Raw genomic sequence first — 20072 nt, 5'->3', positions numbered from 1 at the left:
CACGAATGTGCCGCTTAGCTCATTTTTGAAAAATTAGGCTTGAGGTGGAGGTCACATCACATAACCCCAAGGGCCACGACTTTAGCTATGAACTCGTGGCCCTATCTAGAAGGTGGGCTGTAATGAATTTCTTAAAAAATAAATTATGAGTCCTTAGACTTCAAATATAGCATTGGAAATTATCAGAAATTGATTATAATAACAAATAAAGGTATCTTCTTTCCAGAATTTTAAATTTTTTAATCAACGAAACCTACAGAAAACTTTGACAATGTACATGAGACGCACTTCAAACAGAGAGCGGTAGCCCAGAGGTCGATAAGATGCTGGCTTAAGATATCAAAGACTATTTAGAGGTATCGTGAGCTCGATACCGGTTCGTCCTTGTTAGAAACTTTCCTAACACAGGGGTACAATAGAAACGGCGACATGATTACCGAGAAATATTGCTACCGCAAGGAGTCCCAGATCGAGGGGTTAGAGCACTAAACTCTCGGTGAGTATAAAAAATGGCTGCCGTTCGGAATCGGCAATAAATTGGATGTTCCGGTCTAATTAGCCCTCGTGTGCAGAAAATGACCGTGGGGTGACAAAAATGATCAAATCAGCACTGCATAGAAATTTGAAATTGAATAAAAAAAAAACAATTTATTTCACAAGATATGTGCGTTTTTATAAAACATTTTTCAGTTAAGAATTTTCGCGGGAAATACCAATTTTATTTTTTCATAATTTGGTTGCGCCCCTCCCCCCTTCAGATATACAGTGCAACTTATTTAAAAATTCCAGATGAATATCATGAACATTCGGAACGATATACGGGGATATATCCATTATATATTATTTTCCCAATCAGGGAAAAAAAGGAACCAAACAACGCGTAGACCTCAAATAAGTCATTCATATTGCAGGAGTTGTATAGTATTGTAAGTATATGCTTTTCCGAGGTTTAGTTCGTCTTGGAGTATGCGGCAAGGTTTTGGAATCTATACCTACAGGCGGACATGGACTTGGTCAAGTGGGTGCAGAGAAGAGCCACGCTTACTCTTTTTGGCACACAAAGCTCTTGAGCTAAGAACTAAATTTCTTGAATATTTTTGCAGTGAAGGAACGCAGGTGTCGGGATAATAAGATCGAAGAGTTCAAAATTTTCAAAAATTGGATACGATGGACCACGAGTTACTAATACACCGTCAATTAACTGCTTGGACAAGGAGAACACAAGTATTGTTTGGTAAGGGACAATTCCAGGTTGTGGTGTCTCGCAGGGAGTTTTTCCCGCTACTATGGCTGTTAATGAATGAAATAGCTTACCTCGGGGGGGTGGGGGTCGTGAATCCTGACTCAACTGATACGTTTAAAACAAGTACGATAGACATAGTGAGATAAAAAGAAGAGAACCATAATCTTATCATGGGCAGTGTATTATATACTACACTATTATATCTTCTGAAATATAGATGGCAGCACTGAAAAAGCAAACAACACTACATGCGCACTCAGACTGTTTGGTACACACACAGTTACACTTCCGGCACAACTCAATTGGCAGTAAATCTCCTATATATGGTGATAGGCATGAGTTGTGCTCGGTTTGAAAGAAAATGCATTATATAATATTAGTAATTAATTTTTTTTCTTTCGTGATAGCTATATGTTTTTTTATTGGGTCACTTTATTTTGGCGATATATTTGACATCCATATTTTTCTGAGCATCTTTTTTCAGCCAACCTCGTTGGGAAATTAGCCTGTTGTGGCATTTGTATTTGCATTTATTAAAATTTTTATACGGACACTGTTCTCAAAACCCAATTAGAGAGCTGTTGCTTTGTCTCTCCTGAAGCCAACACAACAATACCAAAATAATAATAATAATAATTCCACGTTTCTAAGTTCAATATTCGCAGGTACTTATGAATGCAGAAGTTGGAGTAAAGTTGGGTAAAAACAGTATAAATGAGTATTAAACGTATTTTACCCCCCAAGATTTAAAATCCTACATAATAACACTACTTTAAGTCAGTGAAATCGTGCTATGAAACCATTGAAATATGTTTTAAAAACTTAAAATTTTTAAGTTTCGATTGAAATGCTAAAAATTTAAATTTTTTGATTGATTCTCGTTTCAGGAGTCTTTTTCCGCATTCTGTTGTGTTTCTCCGTGTACAGCAACACCGAGAAGCTTTTGAAAATCAACGAGTCTCCTGATGCTGTTTCGATATTCAACGGAATCAGAGTTGTTACCATACTGTGGATCATCCTTTGTCATACGTATTCGTTCATACCTCATCAAATTCTGTGTGAGAACCTTTGTACTTTAATTTCTTTCATAATCTTACTAAAAGGAAATGTGAAGTATTAATTTTATTCGTTACTGGAACTAAAGAAAGAAAAATCAACTGATTTATATTGTTCTGTAATTGTCACTTATATGCATGCAAACTTTATTACAATGTGTTTTTCCCGTGTTATTTTATAACCACTTGGGAAGGATTTCTTTGCAACATCGCAGACGTCAGACAGTGACGTTACAGAGCCCCAACTAGATGGATGACACACTCGAACTCGAAAATCTTGGGGTATCCTATGGCATGGGTAGTCTTCAATATTTCAACCTTTCTCGTGTCGCGAGCACTGCCTGTACTCATCATCAAACGAAAAGCACCCCCTTACGGCAACTTTGACATAATTATGCCTGAAATATGCGTTAACTGTAAGCCTTCAACGTAATTTTTACAGGGTGTTTAATTAAAGCGTTGATCAAGTGCTCGCGAGTACGAAATTTAGCACAGCATTGAGCACTGTTGGTGCTCGTGAAGAACAGGTTGAAGATGGCTGACCTATGAATATGAGTACCTCGGGCAGTGCTCGTTTTGGCCTATGTGTTAGACGCCCCATCCTGCAACATGGTTTGAAGTATGTATTAAAATTCGGCTGATTAGCCAAGAAGAATAGGTTTTCACTATTAAACTAGGTATCATGATCTTATTACCAATTACTATATATAACGCTGAGTTTCCATCCGATTCAATACATGCAGTTTTTCATGTTATAGTGAGAAGATGTGATGTCACTCTCCGCTACTCATACGAAGGTTTTAACAGCTGGCTGATACGAAGATGAATCCAGTTCCAAAGAAAATTCAATTGCCTCTACGGGGAATCGGACCCACTTCCTCTTGCATGCCGGGAGAGCGCATTAGAGTATTACGCTACAGAAGCAACGAACTCCTTTCCTTAGAGCTTTTACATTAAAGCTGAATAATTCAGAGAATAGCTCACATAAACTGAAATTTTCTCCACCAGATAGCGACTAGGTATGACAGTCCACGTCCGGTCTCGTTCGGTGCACATAAGCTCTAAGAAAAAAATTACGTTGCTTCTGTAGCGTGGTGGTCCAGTAGGTCACCTGAGATGCATGAGAACATACGTTTTATTTCCCGTACAGGGAGTTGAATTTCATTTCCGGAATTCACCTACGCGTCTTCCTGCTATTAGAACCTTCATATAGCCACTTTGGTAATCTTCTTTCTGCTGTCAATTTCTATTTATATTCATCACCACAGACCCCCCTTTCCACTTAGCATTGTTGTGAAGGAGAGAGCTTACAATTTTTTATCAATAAAATCCTATATTAAATTAATGTAAGAAAGAAATCTTGGAAACTTCTTCATATATGAAATAAAAACTTTGTATTGTTATTTTTCAACATTTGCATATCAATGAACTTTGTAACAATTTACAAAATATAAGTTAGTCCTAATATTGCGATGTTTTGTTTTTATTCGTTAAGTTGGTACAATATTTGCTCGAGAGGCCTCACATTCTTATGCCTTCCAAGTTATTTTAAATGGTTATCCTGGAGTCCAAACTTTCTTCTTCGTCGGGTAAAAAGACAATTCATGTATTTCATTTCGTTACGCGATAGCAAATTATTTATTGACTCTGCTATAACATGTACGTAGTTTTATTTATTAGGTGATTATTTGCGGCATTTCACTAGTGAATCGTTGATCCTAGAGGCGTAATTCCAATTAGAAGAAGTATCCAAATAACGTGTAGAACTCAGATATACATCATCGATGTTACAAAGGGTTGTATAGTTATTAAAATTGCCTCAGAAGGCAAACACAAAGTAGTGTCCACGTTTCTAAGTGCAATATTTGCAGAGATGCTTGAATTTAAAAAATCGGAGGAAAGTTGGGAAAAACAGTATGAACTAATGGATATGTGCCCGTATAAATAGTTGGTTTTATCTTGATAACTACACAACCCCTTCAACCCCTTGCAACAGAAATGACGTATCTGAGCTCTACAAGTTATTTAATTATTTTTTCTTTCTAATTAGAAGTACTCCTCTAGAATCAACGGTTTGCTAGTAAAACGTGGCAACAGGAATTAAATAATCACCCTGTATATAAAACATGACATATTGATTATATTTGAAGCGGGACTCTCCTGATGTACAATTGGATGATGGCTAAAGAACAGAATATCCCAATTTTCAAGTACTTATTCAAAAGATATTGGAGGTGAGAGCACTTCTCTATCTATATACTTTTCATAATCTAACCTTTTCTACATGAACTCGCTGATGCTATTTGTGTTTTTGTTAATACAATATTATATTTGCTTCATCAGGCTGACACCGCCGATGATGCTTATGATAGCTTTCGATATGCTGGTCTACAGAGCTGGATCTGGCCCAATATGGCAAATGGCCTATGAAGAGATGAACACAAACTGTCGGGAAAGATGGTGGACGAACATGATTTTTATCAATAATTTCTACGACCATGATCGGATGGTAGTATTGCTTTATTCGAAGAAAAAAATATCAAAAAAGCATAAAAATTTAAACTGCATATACGTACTTAAATGATTAGAACAGCACGCGCTAAAAACTGCTACATTTGAGACCCTTCTTTCCAGTAATACAGTGCGATTACTTGATTTCCCTTCCTGCATTTCACTGTCCAACTGTTCATCCTAGAGGCATACTTCGAATTGGAAAGAAGTTTCTAGGGATATGATCGAAGTGCCATAAGTCTTCAACGGGGTTGATAGGATGGAGCACGAGTTATTAGTACCTTATTAATCAACTGCTTCCAGGAGGAGACACCGGTATCGTTTAGTAAAGGGCAACTCCAGGTTGAGGCAGGGAATTTCTCTCTAGTAGGGTTATGAATAAAAGGAATAGCTTACCTACGGGTGTCGCGAATTCTAACTCAGTGGACTCGTTTAGAAAGAAGTAGGATGAACATACAGTAGGGATAAATCGAGAAGCTATCCACACACACATACTCAGAAATAAGATAACCATAATTTTTTATGGGCAGTGTATTTCTATTATTAATTTTTGGTGTTTTTTTTTTGTTTCATGATATATTATCTGATATTGGGTGGCTGTATTTTAGTAGTATTTATTTGACATCCATATTTTTATGGGCATCTTTTTTCAGCCAACTCGTTGCACAATTTGCCTGTAGTGGCCTTTGTGTTTGTATTTGTGTGCCTCCTGTGTGGATCAACGGTTCGCCAGTGAAATGCTCCAAGGGTGAATTAAGTAATCTCATCCCTGTATAACAATTTAACTTAAGGTATCATAAGTTTTCTATGAATCACACCAAACTTCGCGTTTTCTGCAAAATGTGTAATTTATGTACATATTTGATTCAATAACACGGGTATGACAATTTTAATGCAATTATTTTACTTCCTAGTGTGCTCCGTGGATGTGGTACGTGGCTGTCGACATGCAACTTTACATTGTATCCCTCATTGTGTTAATGACCATAAAGAAGTGAGTAATCCAAATAATATTTATTTTTGTAAATAATCATGATTTTATACGAGATTTTAAATTCATACGTTATTTTACTACATTGGTTCTCAAACTGTTGAAGCGTGACACCTCTTTTGGACAACAATTTTACTACTGACCACTCCCCCCCCCAATTTCAAACTTCCGCTAAAATTTAACCGATAGTTCCCGCTGCACCGGTACTAGTCATATGCGCATAATCAACTGTGCATTTTTCAAGTGTTTTTTTTTTTTAAATTGACATTTTGATCATACGTCAGTGTTCGTGCTTGTACTACGTGTGTTGCCTGTATGCAGTGAATACATCAACCTGTATTTGACAAACTGGTGAACCTTGAATGATTGTGGGGCTTACTATCATCAAAATCTGCAACTACATGATTTCGTCAAACGTTTTAATTAAAGTTTTATAGGGCTGTCTGGTACTGCTACTAAACCACACATGCACCTCGTCCATATTTCTCCGCGGAACTTCTAACAAAGTGGTAAATGTTGGAATGTATGCGTGTGTGTACACGTTGTGAACCTGACGTGAAGTTTGTTTCTGTGTAATTTTATTTATGGTGCTACCATCTAATTTTCGAAATATCAGTGAAGTGTAATGATTGAAGATTTGTAGCGTTGTACGCGGAGCTGTATGCACAAGCTTAAAAAATAAGAATGATTTTTTCATTCATTGTTTTATGAGATTTTCAGTTTTAATGGAAGGTTTCTTTTTCTAGACACCCCCGGTAGTTTCTAATTTATTAGTTGCGTGCTTCACTTTTTTCTAGTGAGTGGGTAATGAGTAGCTCAGCTAAAGTGTGCTTTAGGTTTGCCATGTGCAATATTTATTTATGTTGCGAAATACAATAAACTAAATTTGTTTTTAGACGCTTAAATTCTGGAAAATCTTTCACGGCTCTCAGGGGGTCGTGACTCAAAGTTGGGGAAACCACTGACTTGGTAAGCTATTCAGATCTGTATCAAATACCTGCATCGCTGTAAAATATAAATTCCAAACTTTTCGGTTGAAATTTCCGAAAATATTTTGTAACAAACGAATTAGCAATTAGAATGTTTTGAAAAAGTTATGGTACATTCCAATTACCGTATATACTCGTATATAAGCCGACCCAAAAAAATCCGTGCATTTCATAGCAAAAAAATTCTTATATTTTAGCAAAATGAATAGCTTACGGAAATTTACAAGAGAAAATGATTTTTAATCCCTTTTCTTCTGAGTCTCCAAGCTCATCGTAATCCATCAGATCATCATAGGAATCGCACTATGAGTTTGGTAAAAGATCTTTCAGTAAACTTGAAAAATATCTACTAATAAGCCAGTTGGTTACATTACTTCAAATACGCTTATGGTTGCATTTTTTTAATTTAAAAAAAATATAACTTTTATAAAACTTCTATAGTGTAATCCAGGCTTGTGACTATTTTTTTAGAAAATTAAAAACATAAACACTGTGACTGGTAGAGCACAATAAAATATTAGTGATATAATAAACTAATGCAAAAATTTTATTACCACAATTTTTTCGGTGGATAAATTATTAATTATTATTATTATTAAATTATTAATTATTATTACTATTAATCCGATAAATAGCTGCAATTTAAAATAGATTTTATTAAAACATCAGGTCTTTTTGCATGTCACTGCTTTATTTAAATGGCACTTAATTTTCATTCAAGACGTGTGTGGAAAAAACACTGATACCGGAATGAAACCATGACGTCAATGGGTTGCGATTTCATTGACTCAACCTTATTTAAAATTGAAATTTAAATTTTGAATTTCAATTATTTTTAATTCAAAATTTAATTTTAAATAAGATTGAGTAAATGAAATCTCAACCTTCTTCTTCATTTTAAGAACTAAGCAGTTTCTTTCATACAAATACGAATACAACGCCACAACAGGCAAAATGCCCACCGAGGTGGCTGAGAATCTTGAATCTCAATATTTTTATTCAGTTACATTGATGTCATGGTATTTCATCATGCGCGCAGACTGTTTTTAATGCTTCTTTTTTCTGAAAATTTACAAAATAAAGTGAGTATCAGAGATATGTAAAAGTTTATGTCGGCATAAGATAGCACATACAATCAAGAGCACGTGTAAAAACGTTGAAATAAATCAATCGTTAAATTATGTAAATGGTAGTTCTATTAAAGCATAGTTTTCACCATGTTAGACGGTATGAGACCTCTTAATTTAGCATTCCTGTTTTGTTTGAGAATTTTATAACAGAAGATTTTAGACCTTATTTTCGAGTGATATGATTTTATTTTCAATGAATTAAGTATATACATTGCAAAATGCTCTTAAAGAGTTTATTAAAATCTTTTGAGGTTGAGCGTCAGGAAAAAAGGAGTTATTGAACACAGGCCCGGGCTTTGTATTAGCCGTGAAAAGCTAAGCACGTCATATATAAAGGCAATTACGATGCAATAAATTCTATTTCAGACACGTTTTATAACAATGCGAATGAAAATGCCTTGATTTGTAATTTTCGTGTTTTAGCCTCTTGCATTTGTACTACAGTCGAATCCCGTTTTAACGAATACCGCTATAGCGAAAATCTCGTTTTAACGAAAAATTTTCCAACTCCTCAGGTAAACGGGAATTACTTTATAATGAAATTTCTTTACAACGAAGTGATTTCTCTGGTCTCTTGGAGTTCGTTATAACGGGACTCGACTGTATTTATGCTTCTTTATGTAATAGAAATAATTTTCTTATTTCTATTTTTTGATAGGTGCCCGAAATTTTCCTTGAGTACCCTAGCTGTGCTGATAGTTTCTAGTATTGCGGCGGTTGTTTGCAATCAGTATTATTATGGTTTACCTCCACTTATGACAACGAATTTGGCAACTGTTGGTGACGCACATTACTTCGTCAAGTATGGCTACTACCGTCCACACCTGCATGCGGTTATATATTTCATGGGATTAGCTGTAGGATACGTTTTGTATCACAGATCAAGAATTCATATTTCAAGGACCGTAAATATAATTGGTTGGTTGGCAAGTTTTACAACAGGAATTACACTGGTGTACACCGGATACATCTGGTACAACGTAGATACTGATCCTCCCATCGCTATAGCAGCTATTTATAATGTCCTCTTCAAAGCCTTGTGGTCATTGGCGATAGGATGGGTCACGATATCATGTTGTACTGGCAATGGAGGTCAGTGATTGCATTTCACGATTGCGTACTTGCTTTGTGGGTTTTCTTGAAAAGGTGATGTCATAGTAAACTTATCAGGGTTTTTTTTTGAACATTTCAGGTTTCATAACTAGACTTCTAAGCTGGTCGGCGTTCACTCCGCTGGCGAAACTGACTTACGTAACATATCTGGTTCATCCGATTATCATTCATGGCTATTACACAAGTTTGCGACTTCCATTCGCGGTGAATCACCGAACCCTAGTATGTAACTTTTTCAATAAACCTACGAGTAAATGGGCTTACAATAAGCTTAAAAATAAATTGGCGATGTTTAGAGGTCTCTAACGAGAAATGTTTCAGTTTACGTTTAATATGGAACACGGGCATTGAATTCTTAACCCATTTACGATCACGGACGAAATATTTCGTCCAAACACCAGTGGAATGAATTTAATCTAGCTCTCTGCGTTTCTTTTCTCTCTGCTTATCGTTTCAAAGCTTTGTTTTAACTCCACGTTTTTATTCCTCGCAAATGTAGGCCGATCCCCCCGTTAATAGATCCGGTACTCCTCCCCGCAGACAGAAACGGGCCTACAACGGGACAATTATTCAATCATTACACTCCACTCATAGTTAGGAAAAACTGATGGCAGATGACGGCAACTACGCGTAACAAGCATTACACAAAAAAACAAAGTTCACTTCAGGTCCAATACACGCACACACATTCCAACATGCACGAATTCGTTAGAAGTTCCACTGGAGAAACTGGAGAAACCGCGAGACGCCCAGGCTCTGAAGTTCCACTGAGGAATGTCGGCAAGATGCATATGTGGTTTTTGTAGTAGATGTTTTTTCCTTCACGTTTTTTCTATACTCCTGTTAGCGATCCCCCCCCCCCACCACATTTCTTGTATTTTTCTACTCTATACATGTAAGAACGAAAGAAAACGCGTAAGGTGGGGTAAAAAGGGAAATCCGCTGAATGTATACTCTCTATTCTACTTATCTATCATATACTCTTCTTCCTTTTTGATTTTTTTTCTTCCTTTTCTCATATTTTTCTTTCCGCTTCTTCGTTCAACTTGAGGTTAGGTTAGGACAAGGTGACTAGATTCAACGCTGAATCGTCAAATAGCGAACATCCAAATTTGTTGCCGAACATGAACGGAGGTTAAGGGAGGGGAGAATATAACGCCAAAATACGCCAACAGGGAAAATGTTGACACTAACAAAATGCAGTTCAGTATGTGTGTTTGTGGAATCAGATTTCCACAAACTAGAGAGTATAAATACGTTTATTGAACAGCGTTTGTTACTTATCAACAAGGATTACCAAAACCATCTTGTTGTTCTACTATACATGCATTTTGCACAACAGTTTCCACGTTGGCAAAACAGACACTGCTCAGGCTCAGGTAGTGTCATAAGAGGCGATTATAGCCATGACACACCAGGAATTGACCGTGTCAGAAAAAAAATTATAAAAAAACAAAACAAAAAAGACAGATATTACAACATTATAGCATCAGTATATATAGCGTTACATAGGCATATTAATATATGATAACTATCAACTTGACATTGAATTTAAAAATATCATTAATATAGTATTTGAGAATTTGAAGACACAGAAAAATGCATTTTGTTTTATATTGAAAAGAAATTGAGACACAGCCAAGCAAACTTTAATGAAACAAAGCTTTTCTTTCAACGGGCAAATACTATATTCAAAAAATTCCATTTCGCATGTGTTTGCACAAATCATGTCGTTTGGGCCACGCGTATAATACTATAGTGGAACCTCTCTTAACGGGCACTCCCCGTTAGCGGGCACCTCCCGTAACACTTTTCTGATCCCCGGTCCCGTGGAATAGGGCTTTAATGTATTTTGCTCCCCGATAGCGGACAGTAAAATCAGGCTAACTAATTTTTTTTTTTCTAAACTTTAGTTTGTGAATTTTATGTACATAAATTTGTTATATTCAACAGTGGTTATGTATGATAGAAAGCTCGTATTGTAAATATGATAATTATCGATTAATTACTTGATTTACTGATCTCCAAATGGTAACGTTGGTTTTGCTTGGACATGTTGATACGTGTGAAGAAAGTCAACATAACTGATAATGTTCTTATGAAAACGTTTATTTCTTCTTCAGACTTATTTTAAACTTTTACTTCAAAGTATGCGTAATGCAACCGTCATCACAGTGGTGGTCCGCTGAAGTTGGTCTTCTGTGGTTCCCAACTTCAAGGCGCGAATGCGAGCCGATCTCCCCTTTAAAAAGTCTCGCCACAGAGTGCAACAGACCTACAAACAGTACAAATGTAATTCAGTCATAACGTATCACTCACTTCCCTTCTGAAATATAGATGGCAGCACTGAAAAATCAAACACTACATACGCACTCAAAGACTGTTAGGTACAAACACACAGTTACACTTCGCGCACAGCTCACTAGGTAGTAAATCGTCCATAGATGGTGATAGACTTGAGTGGTGATATCATGTACGGGTGAAAATAATTAATTGGTTTAATGAAGAGAAGAAAAGATTACAATTTTTTCCATAATTATCACGCTCTATTTGGAAATTATGCGTAATCACTGGTAAAAGTGATAAAAGTAATGAAATTTAAAAACTTTTTTTCTCGAGACGATTGATAAAGATTTATTAATGCATAACCACCGATGTATCACTTTAACATACAGGAATAAATTGCGACCGAAACCAAACGTCGTATAAACGAGGTTCCACTGTATATCGTACCTGTCCAATAGCTGACACTGCCCGTCAGCGGACAAAAGTTTTGTTCCCTTGGATGTCCATTATCGAGAGGTTCTACTTTACCGTACATTCCTCTGCGAAATTTCTAACGAATCAGTACATGCAAGAATGTGTGTTCTATGAGTATAAGTGGTCCCTAAAGTGTGTATGTTGTAAGACTTGTGCCTATTTCGTATCCTTGCTGGTGATGCCACCCTACCAAAATATAATCTTTTGCCGGTTCCATCATACTGGCCATCACACGGCTTAAAAAGTGGCCCTTGCGACCCTGTGAAATGGTAATGTCATCTTTCTTCACAATTTTGAAGTGAAGATGGTAAATGATTGAATTTCTATATTTTGCAATTATCGTGTTGAATGTCTGCCTGCCCTGCGGAGAGGCATTTTCAAATGGGGGGACGGGGGTTCGGTTCGCATTCGCACCTCGATGTTAGAACTCATGCACATCCATAAAAACAATTTCCAGCCTGCAACTCTTTCTACAACGGAATGTTTACGACATTGCTGCGCAAATTTTTCAGCCCGTGGACCAGATATGCGGTATTTCTGTCGCTCGCAGGCCAGAAATTTATATGTACAGCGTGACCATATGACTAGTATTTTACGGGACATTTCCGTAATTTAAGACATTCAAACTTTCTAAAGAAAAATTTTCCTTTTCTCCCTTATTTTCAATGAGTCTTGAACTTCTGAAATCAAGAATTAAGACGTTTAACTACTTAGTCGTAGTTATCATGTCATGTAAAATATATACGTTTTTGCGTATTCCTCCCATTGCGTCTAGTGGAAGATGTTTACTTCACGCCATTGGTGATTTCGCAAATATTTTAGCGATAGTTGGCAACTTTACTTGTCTTTGACAATTTTTATAGCTAAAATTAGCAATTTAACTTGCATCTAACAATTTTTTGTTTGAATAATCATTTAAGTAATGTCGTATTTGAACCATGGCTCTGTAACCTTTTTTACTTCCTTTGGCCAAATTTTAGTGTATATAGAAATAATTGGCACGATTTTTATCAAAATCGCTTCTCAAATAATGACGTTTTCTTAAATTTGACGTATAGAGAGAAAAGTTTATTATATAAATTCTGTAGCTCATTTCCACTGATTTCATGATGGACTTTTCAATCTTCACTAATTTTATACGTATAGGTATATAATTTTATATTATAGGTATTTTAACATTACCAGTTCAGTTTCATTGTGTTCCCATAAAGCAAATTCAATAAACATAATATTACTTTTATTTTAGGTTTTTCTATACCTGTCGTTTGTCATGGCTTCATTCATCGCAGCTTATTTTCTAAGTATGCTGTTCGAGGTTCCATTCATGCAACTGGAGAAAATCATGTTCTGTAGGAAGAATTGTTCATCAAACATCCCGCAAGATAAAGAAAAAAATGGGAAAATCCATAACGAAACAAACGATTACATTATTGGCAATGGAATCAGCGAATCATCCATAAACCATCAATAAATTTTATGACATTCACACAGCATTTCAGAATAATGTGAAGAAAATTGGGGTAGGCTGTGCCATGGAAATGGCCCCAAGTTCTGACGTGAATACGTTTTTTTGTGTGTGTCTTAAATCAAGTGTTAGATACTGACATAATGAAATTATGTCATTACCTTCGGCTAATAAATAACAAACGATAACAATGTCGTCTATTTCCGTTGAGAACTGTTCGAGATATAGCGGGGAAACAAATAGTTTCAAATCAGGACAGCGGGCCTGGTCAAAACCTCCTACAGATAGAAGGCCTCTGCAGTGTTAGCCATAAACGTCATTCAGACTACCTAGCAAACATTATTGTTTGCAACATTTTGAAACACAACATCCTATTCCGTTTCTTCTCGTTTTGGCGTAAAATCTTCCTCATTGGCTCACAAATACCGCATAGCGATTGGATGTGGGGCATAGAAATTGACAATTCTGAGTCCGAACATTTCTTTTCCTCACAACGATGATACTGACAGGGAATTTTTTTTTCCCTCAATATTCTATGGGAAATGGACTACTTACTGACGTCACAAGCAGAGTGCGGAGGCCTATCATCTACGAGGCGTTGGCGTACGCAAAAGGTGGGGGAGGGGGTTGGTGTTCTAAGAGATATGGGCGTTTAAGTTGCAGAAGCAAGAGATGACGCGCTAAGTAATTTCGTCACGCAACTTTTTGCGAATGCTCCCAGTATCTTCATGTAATTTGTAAAACGTATCCACGTGTCATGTAAAAATGAAACAGCAATTTGTGAAATAATATGCTACTTTTTAAATAAAAATATTTAATTTGTGTATAATAAAGATCTTTGGAAACCCTCAGCACATGGTACAAATAAAAATGTGAAATTTTTCATTGAGATTTTGATTTTATTAAAAATAATAATTCTATTAAACTTCCTGGAATAAAATCAATTCTTTTGTTCGATGGTTTTGTGAATTGCTTTAATAAAAATGTAAAACAAAAATTGGTGAAGAAAGTGAGATTGCTTTGTATTATTTATATTATATTATTTATATTATATATATCAAGGAAAATATAACTTTTCTGGATGTTGTGCCGAGGTTAACTGGGAAAGAAAAAGCATCTGGTCTCCGCAGCAATTGAACCCATGACCTTTTGCGTATCGACATACCCTGTACACCTCTGGGATGAATTTTGCTTTCAGAATTTAACTGGGTATAATATATGGAAAAGGATCTATTTCCATGATACATTGGGATGAGATAAAGACATCTCACACTCTGTATCGTTCCACCTAGACGGAAAAAAAAGCTAAAAATGTCTATATTTCAGCACATTAAGCCACAGTGCTTGAAATAAGGGAGGCAGGGACGTGTCTCCAGTTGTGTATATGGCAGCGCACTTGCTCGGTCTGCAAGAGGACCTGCGTTTGATTTCTGCGAGAGACATTGTGACTGCTCTTTCACCTCAAGTTCATCAGTGTTATGCGAAAATATAAATTTGAATAGTAATTTCAGTCCTCTCCAAAATTTTAAGGGATATTTTTGTAGGAAAAGGGGAGAAGCGGGTTTAGTTATTTATTACTGAGAAATATCTATCGAAAAGAGGTACTCAAAATTTGAATTAATTTTTTAACTCTTCAACGAAATTTCGAGAGAACCTATAATACATTACCTTAATAATTACCTTTATAATCTGCCTTATAACTGCCTATAACAGAGGTCTTCAACCTTTTTCTAGTCGAGCACTGCATGTACCCATCATCAAAAGAAAGACACCCTTAAGGCAACTATAACATACGTATACATGAAATCGAGATGATATTAATCCTCGAACGCAATTTTTACTAGGTATGTAATTGGGACGTTGATCAAATGCTTGCGAGCACGAAGTCGGGGACGAGCATCGGACACATTGGGTGCTTCGGGGGAGCACCGTGGTACTCGAGAATCAACAGGTTGGAGAAGCTGACCTATAATAACTTGTATACCTTATATGGGCATTATATACCCTCTTTTCCCCCATTTGTACCTTGGATGGATTGTTACTCTTGTCAATGTGTGGCGATTTGCATAATTTTCCCTCCACTTTGTCTTTCCGTAATTGAGTAATAACGATTTTATTTTCACTTGGAAGACAACCGAACAAGCCCATAATGCCAGCAAACGTTCTAAAAGGGATACACTCACATTCAGTCCGTGTTTTGAATTAAATTCATTAGGTTTTTTCGTCTTTTTTTTGCTTTTTTTTTTCAAACCGAGCAAAACTCAGGTCTATCGGGATAGGCAATTTAATACCTAGCGAGTTGTGCCAACACCTTCTAGAGCTCTGTTTTAGAAGGTATTGGCTGTGCCGGAAGTGCAAGTGTGTGCATACCTAACAGTCTGAGTGCATATCTAGTGTTTTGTATGCTTTTTCAGTGGTGCCATCTATATCTCAGAAGTGAAGTGAATGATGTGTAGTGACTGAATATTGGTACTGTTTGTAGGCCTGTTGCTTTTTGACTTTTTGGGAAACATCGGCTCACATTTGCTGACCACCACTGTGAGGCTCTAACCCGGGTCCCCGCCATGCGAGTCTATGACCACTCGACCACCACAGCGGCAGGTTTTTCAGCTAGTGGACATTTCGAAGATCTCTGTTAGCTTGCATTTTGATTGTTCTATCTATCCTCGATATTGTCTTCCTTGGTCTTAAAATAAACAGTAAAGTTATTGTGTGGGAAAATATCATTCATGTTAATTATCGTAAACAGCTATAAAAAAAACTTTTAATGTCTGTTTAAGTATCGGAAGGGAAGACGCTAAGACATTATGATCGGATACACATTTAAAACAATATCGGTCTTAACATGTAACTGGCATGGTGGGGTCATTTTGATCCCCCCGCATCCTTCATCTTGCCACCCCGTGAGAAAGAAATGCATCTGGACCATCCTATTTTATGTACCTTTCAAGCTAGTTGTTTACAAGTGTTTGACAAACTTATGATGTTATTCTACTTTTTCTTTCCTGTAGATCATTGATGAAAGTTTCCATGGGGGTCAAAATGACCCCACCACAACCCCACTTCACTTGTATAAGTCTTTTTTTGTCTGACGGCAGGAGTGTTCAGAATGAAATGGTGTATCGGAAGAGTATCAGTTTTCTCGATAACAGTTTCAAATTAGTCGTGAAACATCGGATATCTGAGGTGAGCATGAGGATAGTGTTGCTTTTAAATTGTACGCAAGATCTGTGAGATCAATATATCATAGTGTTGTTTACAAGCACTTTTTGTTACGGTCTTAGAATGAGACTAATTTTGGCGCTTGTGAAAATATGGTAAATATTATTTTAATTTGTAAATTTTATTTTCTGAGTATATTTCAATAATATCTGCTCATTTCTTCATCATGAAAGTTGCATTAAAATAATTTAATAAATCATTTAATTTTTTTTTTAAATGTCACGTATCCCTCCATTTCTTTCGAATGCGCCTTAATAAAAGAAAACTTTTGGGAAAATAATTAAAGAAATTTGAAGAATTATTTAGTGAATAATTGACCGATTAATGAAGTCATAATAAAAAACCCATTAGTTTTATGAAAAATTATTTTGTTGATTTTAAAATGCATTAATAGTTGCTAGGGTCAATATGACCCCACGACGCTAGATACGCACAGAATTTTCACAACGCCAGTTAAGAGTTAACGCATCGTTAGCGTGGAGGAATGAGATCTGAGTCCAACCTTATCTCTGGTTGCAATTCAAAACTCATTCTACAGTTGCAGAAAATTTCTAAGTTTTGCTGAGCTGGAAAGTATGTGTTAGTCCCGACCCCAAACGCACAATAAGAGAACAATTTCCCGCATCGGGGAGCAGGGAACCAATGCACGAAACTGCATATACCTGATGATTTAATAGCATTTCTATTTCGACACTGTTAAACAATAAAAATAATTACAGGTTAGAGGGAAATGTTGCTAAAAATACAGTAAACATATTTCTTCTTGAAATCCATGGTTCGGATACAGAAAAAGTAACAAAACACGGGACCGTTATTTTATCCCTAAACGATATAATAATGTTGTTATTTCAGGTTTATTCTCTCGTAATATTTTTAATCATTTTCAGTTGACTCGGTAATGTTTAATGGAAAATAAAATGTCAATCACATTTTCTGTTGTTATTCAGTTGTGTACAAAGAATTTATACATTGCTTCTTCATGTGTGTTTGAATAACTACAACGATAGGGAAAATAAATGCTCTTCGTGAGTATACTTGTGTGTGAGTGCAATCGATTTTGTTTTCAATTTACACAAAGAACCAGTTTTCCTGAGCTCGATGAACTTTCTAGAATAACGTAAGTTGATAGCAATCGGAAAGTATCACTTTTTTGAAGAGGAAAAATTTTGATTTATCAGAAAATATCAGTTCATCATTTAATTATAGTGCATAGTTTTGGATTCTTCGAGTCAAGTGCCCACATAGAAATTTAACATTCATTTTTCCCGTCACATTCGTCGGTGGCAGACCATCATGCGACAGCGAGAGTAGCGTAAAATAGAACTGTTTAGAGGTCTCAAAAAAAAATCCAAATTTTATGTAGTGATGTTTCTCAGAGTGTGGTTGATTGCAATCGTATCTGTATCATTCGTAACTTTCGCTTTCAGTACAAATCCAGGCAATGCCTCAGAATCAGAGGACTCGAGTTGTACAGATTGTGGTCCTCCCGTTCTAAGTAAAGGTCAGAAATGGATAGAAACGGAGAAGAACCTGAAGAATTTCATTTCGACCGTCACCAGAAAATTGGTCAGAAATTTCGATTCCGAAGATATCTCGAACATATCACCGAAGTGTTTCTCCAGTTTAATGAAAATCGCAGTCGGCCTCAAGCAGATGAAAATGTGGGCTTTCCGATGTAAGTATGTAAAACGTACAGTTACATACAATTTACATACAATTAAGAAACATGAATATTTTATGTTTCTTCAGTGTAAACTATATTGAAGCACTTGAAAAGCTAGTTTTGTGATGGTTTTAGGCACTATAACAGTTCAACAAAAGATCTTTTACAAAGCTTAAAAAAAAAAGAAATAAACAAATAAGCGCATTGGTTACATTCAAGAGCGAATGTAAAAGATAGACTTATTGGTTGTTTATTTCAAGTTTTGTGTGAAAAATCTTTTATCAAACTTTTATAGTGTAATTCCGGCCTTAGAAACCTTTGTATGGATAGTCATAGTTGTAAATGTTATTTATAACAGCTAGTTAAGTATATGTATATATATATTATATACGGTAAAAGTGATAAATCCTCTTATAAATCTTATATTATACTTAATAACCCGTTATTATATATATTCTCCGAGCATTCGGCTAAGTTTGATAAAAATTTCCCTAAATTTATCACTTTTACCAGTGATTATGCATAGTACCCAAGAGCGTCGTTGGTATATTTAATAAGTACTAAAAATATCACTTTTGCCTGTGTTATGCATAATTCCAAGCGTCGCGTCGTTGGTAATCATGATAAATCGTACTATAGGATATACTATACATGATAATTCATACGTACATGTATTATTATATCGTGTACGATCGTAAAATCTGTTGTCATTATATATAATATTCATTACACATACTGGATGTTTCCATATCCAGTACACAAATACATTGGCATTCCATATTCTGTGGTCCATACATATGGAATATTTTTTTTATATTTATCAAATTCACCACTTACACTAGGGTAGTATGCATAATCACAGATAAAGGTGAGAAATTTCAAGTATTCATCAAATTTACCAACGACACTTGGTTCTAACACATAATTACCGGTAAGAGTATCAATGTTTTCAGTATTTATCAAATTCACCTATGCCGCTCATATATATTCGTATTATGCTTCCACATTATGTATATTCGCCGACAAAAATGATGAATTTATCAAACTTACTAAGACAGTTGGTAAGTATACATAACAACCGGTTATTATGTATAATGTGAACAATTTATCAAATTTACCATAACGCGTACATATTATTATATTAATAGATACAGTCAAATACCGTTATAACGAACTCCAAGAGACCGGATAAATCACTTCGTTATAACGAAATTTCGTTATAAAGGAATTTCAGGTTGTTTGCATTGTTCCTATGTAAACTTATTTGAGGGATTAGAAAAGTGTTCGTTAAAATGAGATTTTCACTATAACGGTATTCGTTAAAACGGGATTAGACTATATAATCATTTAGTTACCATTCACCATCCATTGGAAACGGCCAAGTTTATGATGAATCTGCACGTCGAAACAAAACTTATGAGTAAATACTCTGTAATACTAGCGAGTTTTCTAGAATAACGTAAACCGATAACAATTCGAAACACAGAGTGAGCGTCTGAGTATTCAGGTCACCATACTCTTAGTGGTTCTAGGCGTAAAATGTTTTTCAAGAACTACCAAATTTGGCATGTCAGCAAGTGCCAACAGAATCGACTATTATGCAAGCGTTACTGACAGAATTTACGCCAATTTTAAGGTCTCTGTGTTCTTCATACAAAAGAGATGATCAAACATTATTAAAATTTAATCGCGATTTTATTTCCCGCTTAGAATTATTTTAACGAGATTATTATTATTATTTGGATTTTTAGAATATAAAAGATATTTAAATTTTTGTCGTAATGTGGTATTCGATAGACAATCACGCTATGAAGTTTTTCACAACTTGTTCATGCCAAGAAAATTCAGGGAAGAAACTTCAACTGTTTTTGCGGGGAATTATTCCACGTTGTCTCACTAATGGCCGTATTCACCAACATGGTTTAAACCT

The 20072-nt window shown here is 35.7% G+C and overlaps 1 protein-coding gene across 1 annotated transcript in view; it reads left to right on the top strand.

The window, feature by feature from the left end:
* LOC149087611 (uncharacterized) overlaps positions 1–20072 on the top strand; it is a 48704-nt gene that overhangs the window by 8276 nt on the left and 20356 nt on the right. Inside the window, exons 6-14 of the mRNA XM_089231923.1 lie at positions 2131–2301; positions 3794–3887; positions 4449–4532; positions 4642–4807; positions 5724–5803; positions 8578–9011; positions 9112–9254; positions 13039–13260; positions 17791–18154. Of these exons, the coding sequence (XP_089088049.1) occupies positions 2131–2301; positions 3794–3887; positions 4449–4532; positions 4642–4807; positions 5724–5803; positions 8578–9011; positions 9112–9254; positions 13039–13260; positions 17791–18154 (1758 nt within the window). The remainder of the gene's footprint in view (positions 1–2130; positions 2302–3793; positions 3888–4448; positions 4533–4641; positions 4808–5723; positions 5804–8577; positions 9012–9111; positions 9255–13038; positions 13261–17790; positions 18155–20072) is intronic.

Source organism: Pholcus phalangioides, unplaced genomic scaffold (genome assembly GCF_987345545.1).
Source record: "Pholcus phalangioides strain wild (caught in Gottingen) unplaced genomic scaffold, Ppha-v1.0 ptg000004l_1, whole genome shotgun sequence".
NCBI lineage: Eukaryota > Metazoa > Arthropoda > Arachnida > Araneae > Pholcidae > Pholcus > Pholcus phalangioides.
The sequence above is the reverse complement of the archived record's forward strand: the minus strand, read 5'-3'. Positions and strand labels throughout refer to the sequence as shown.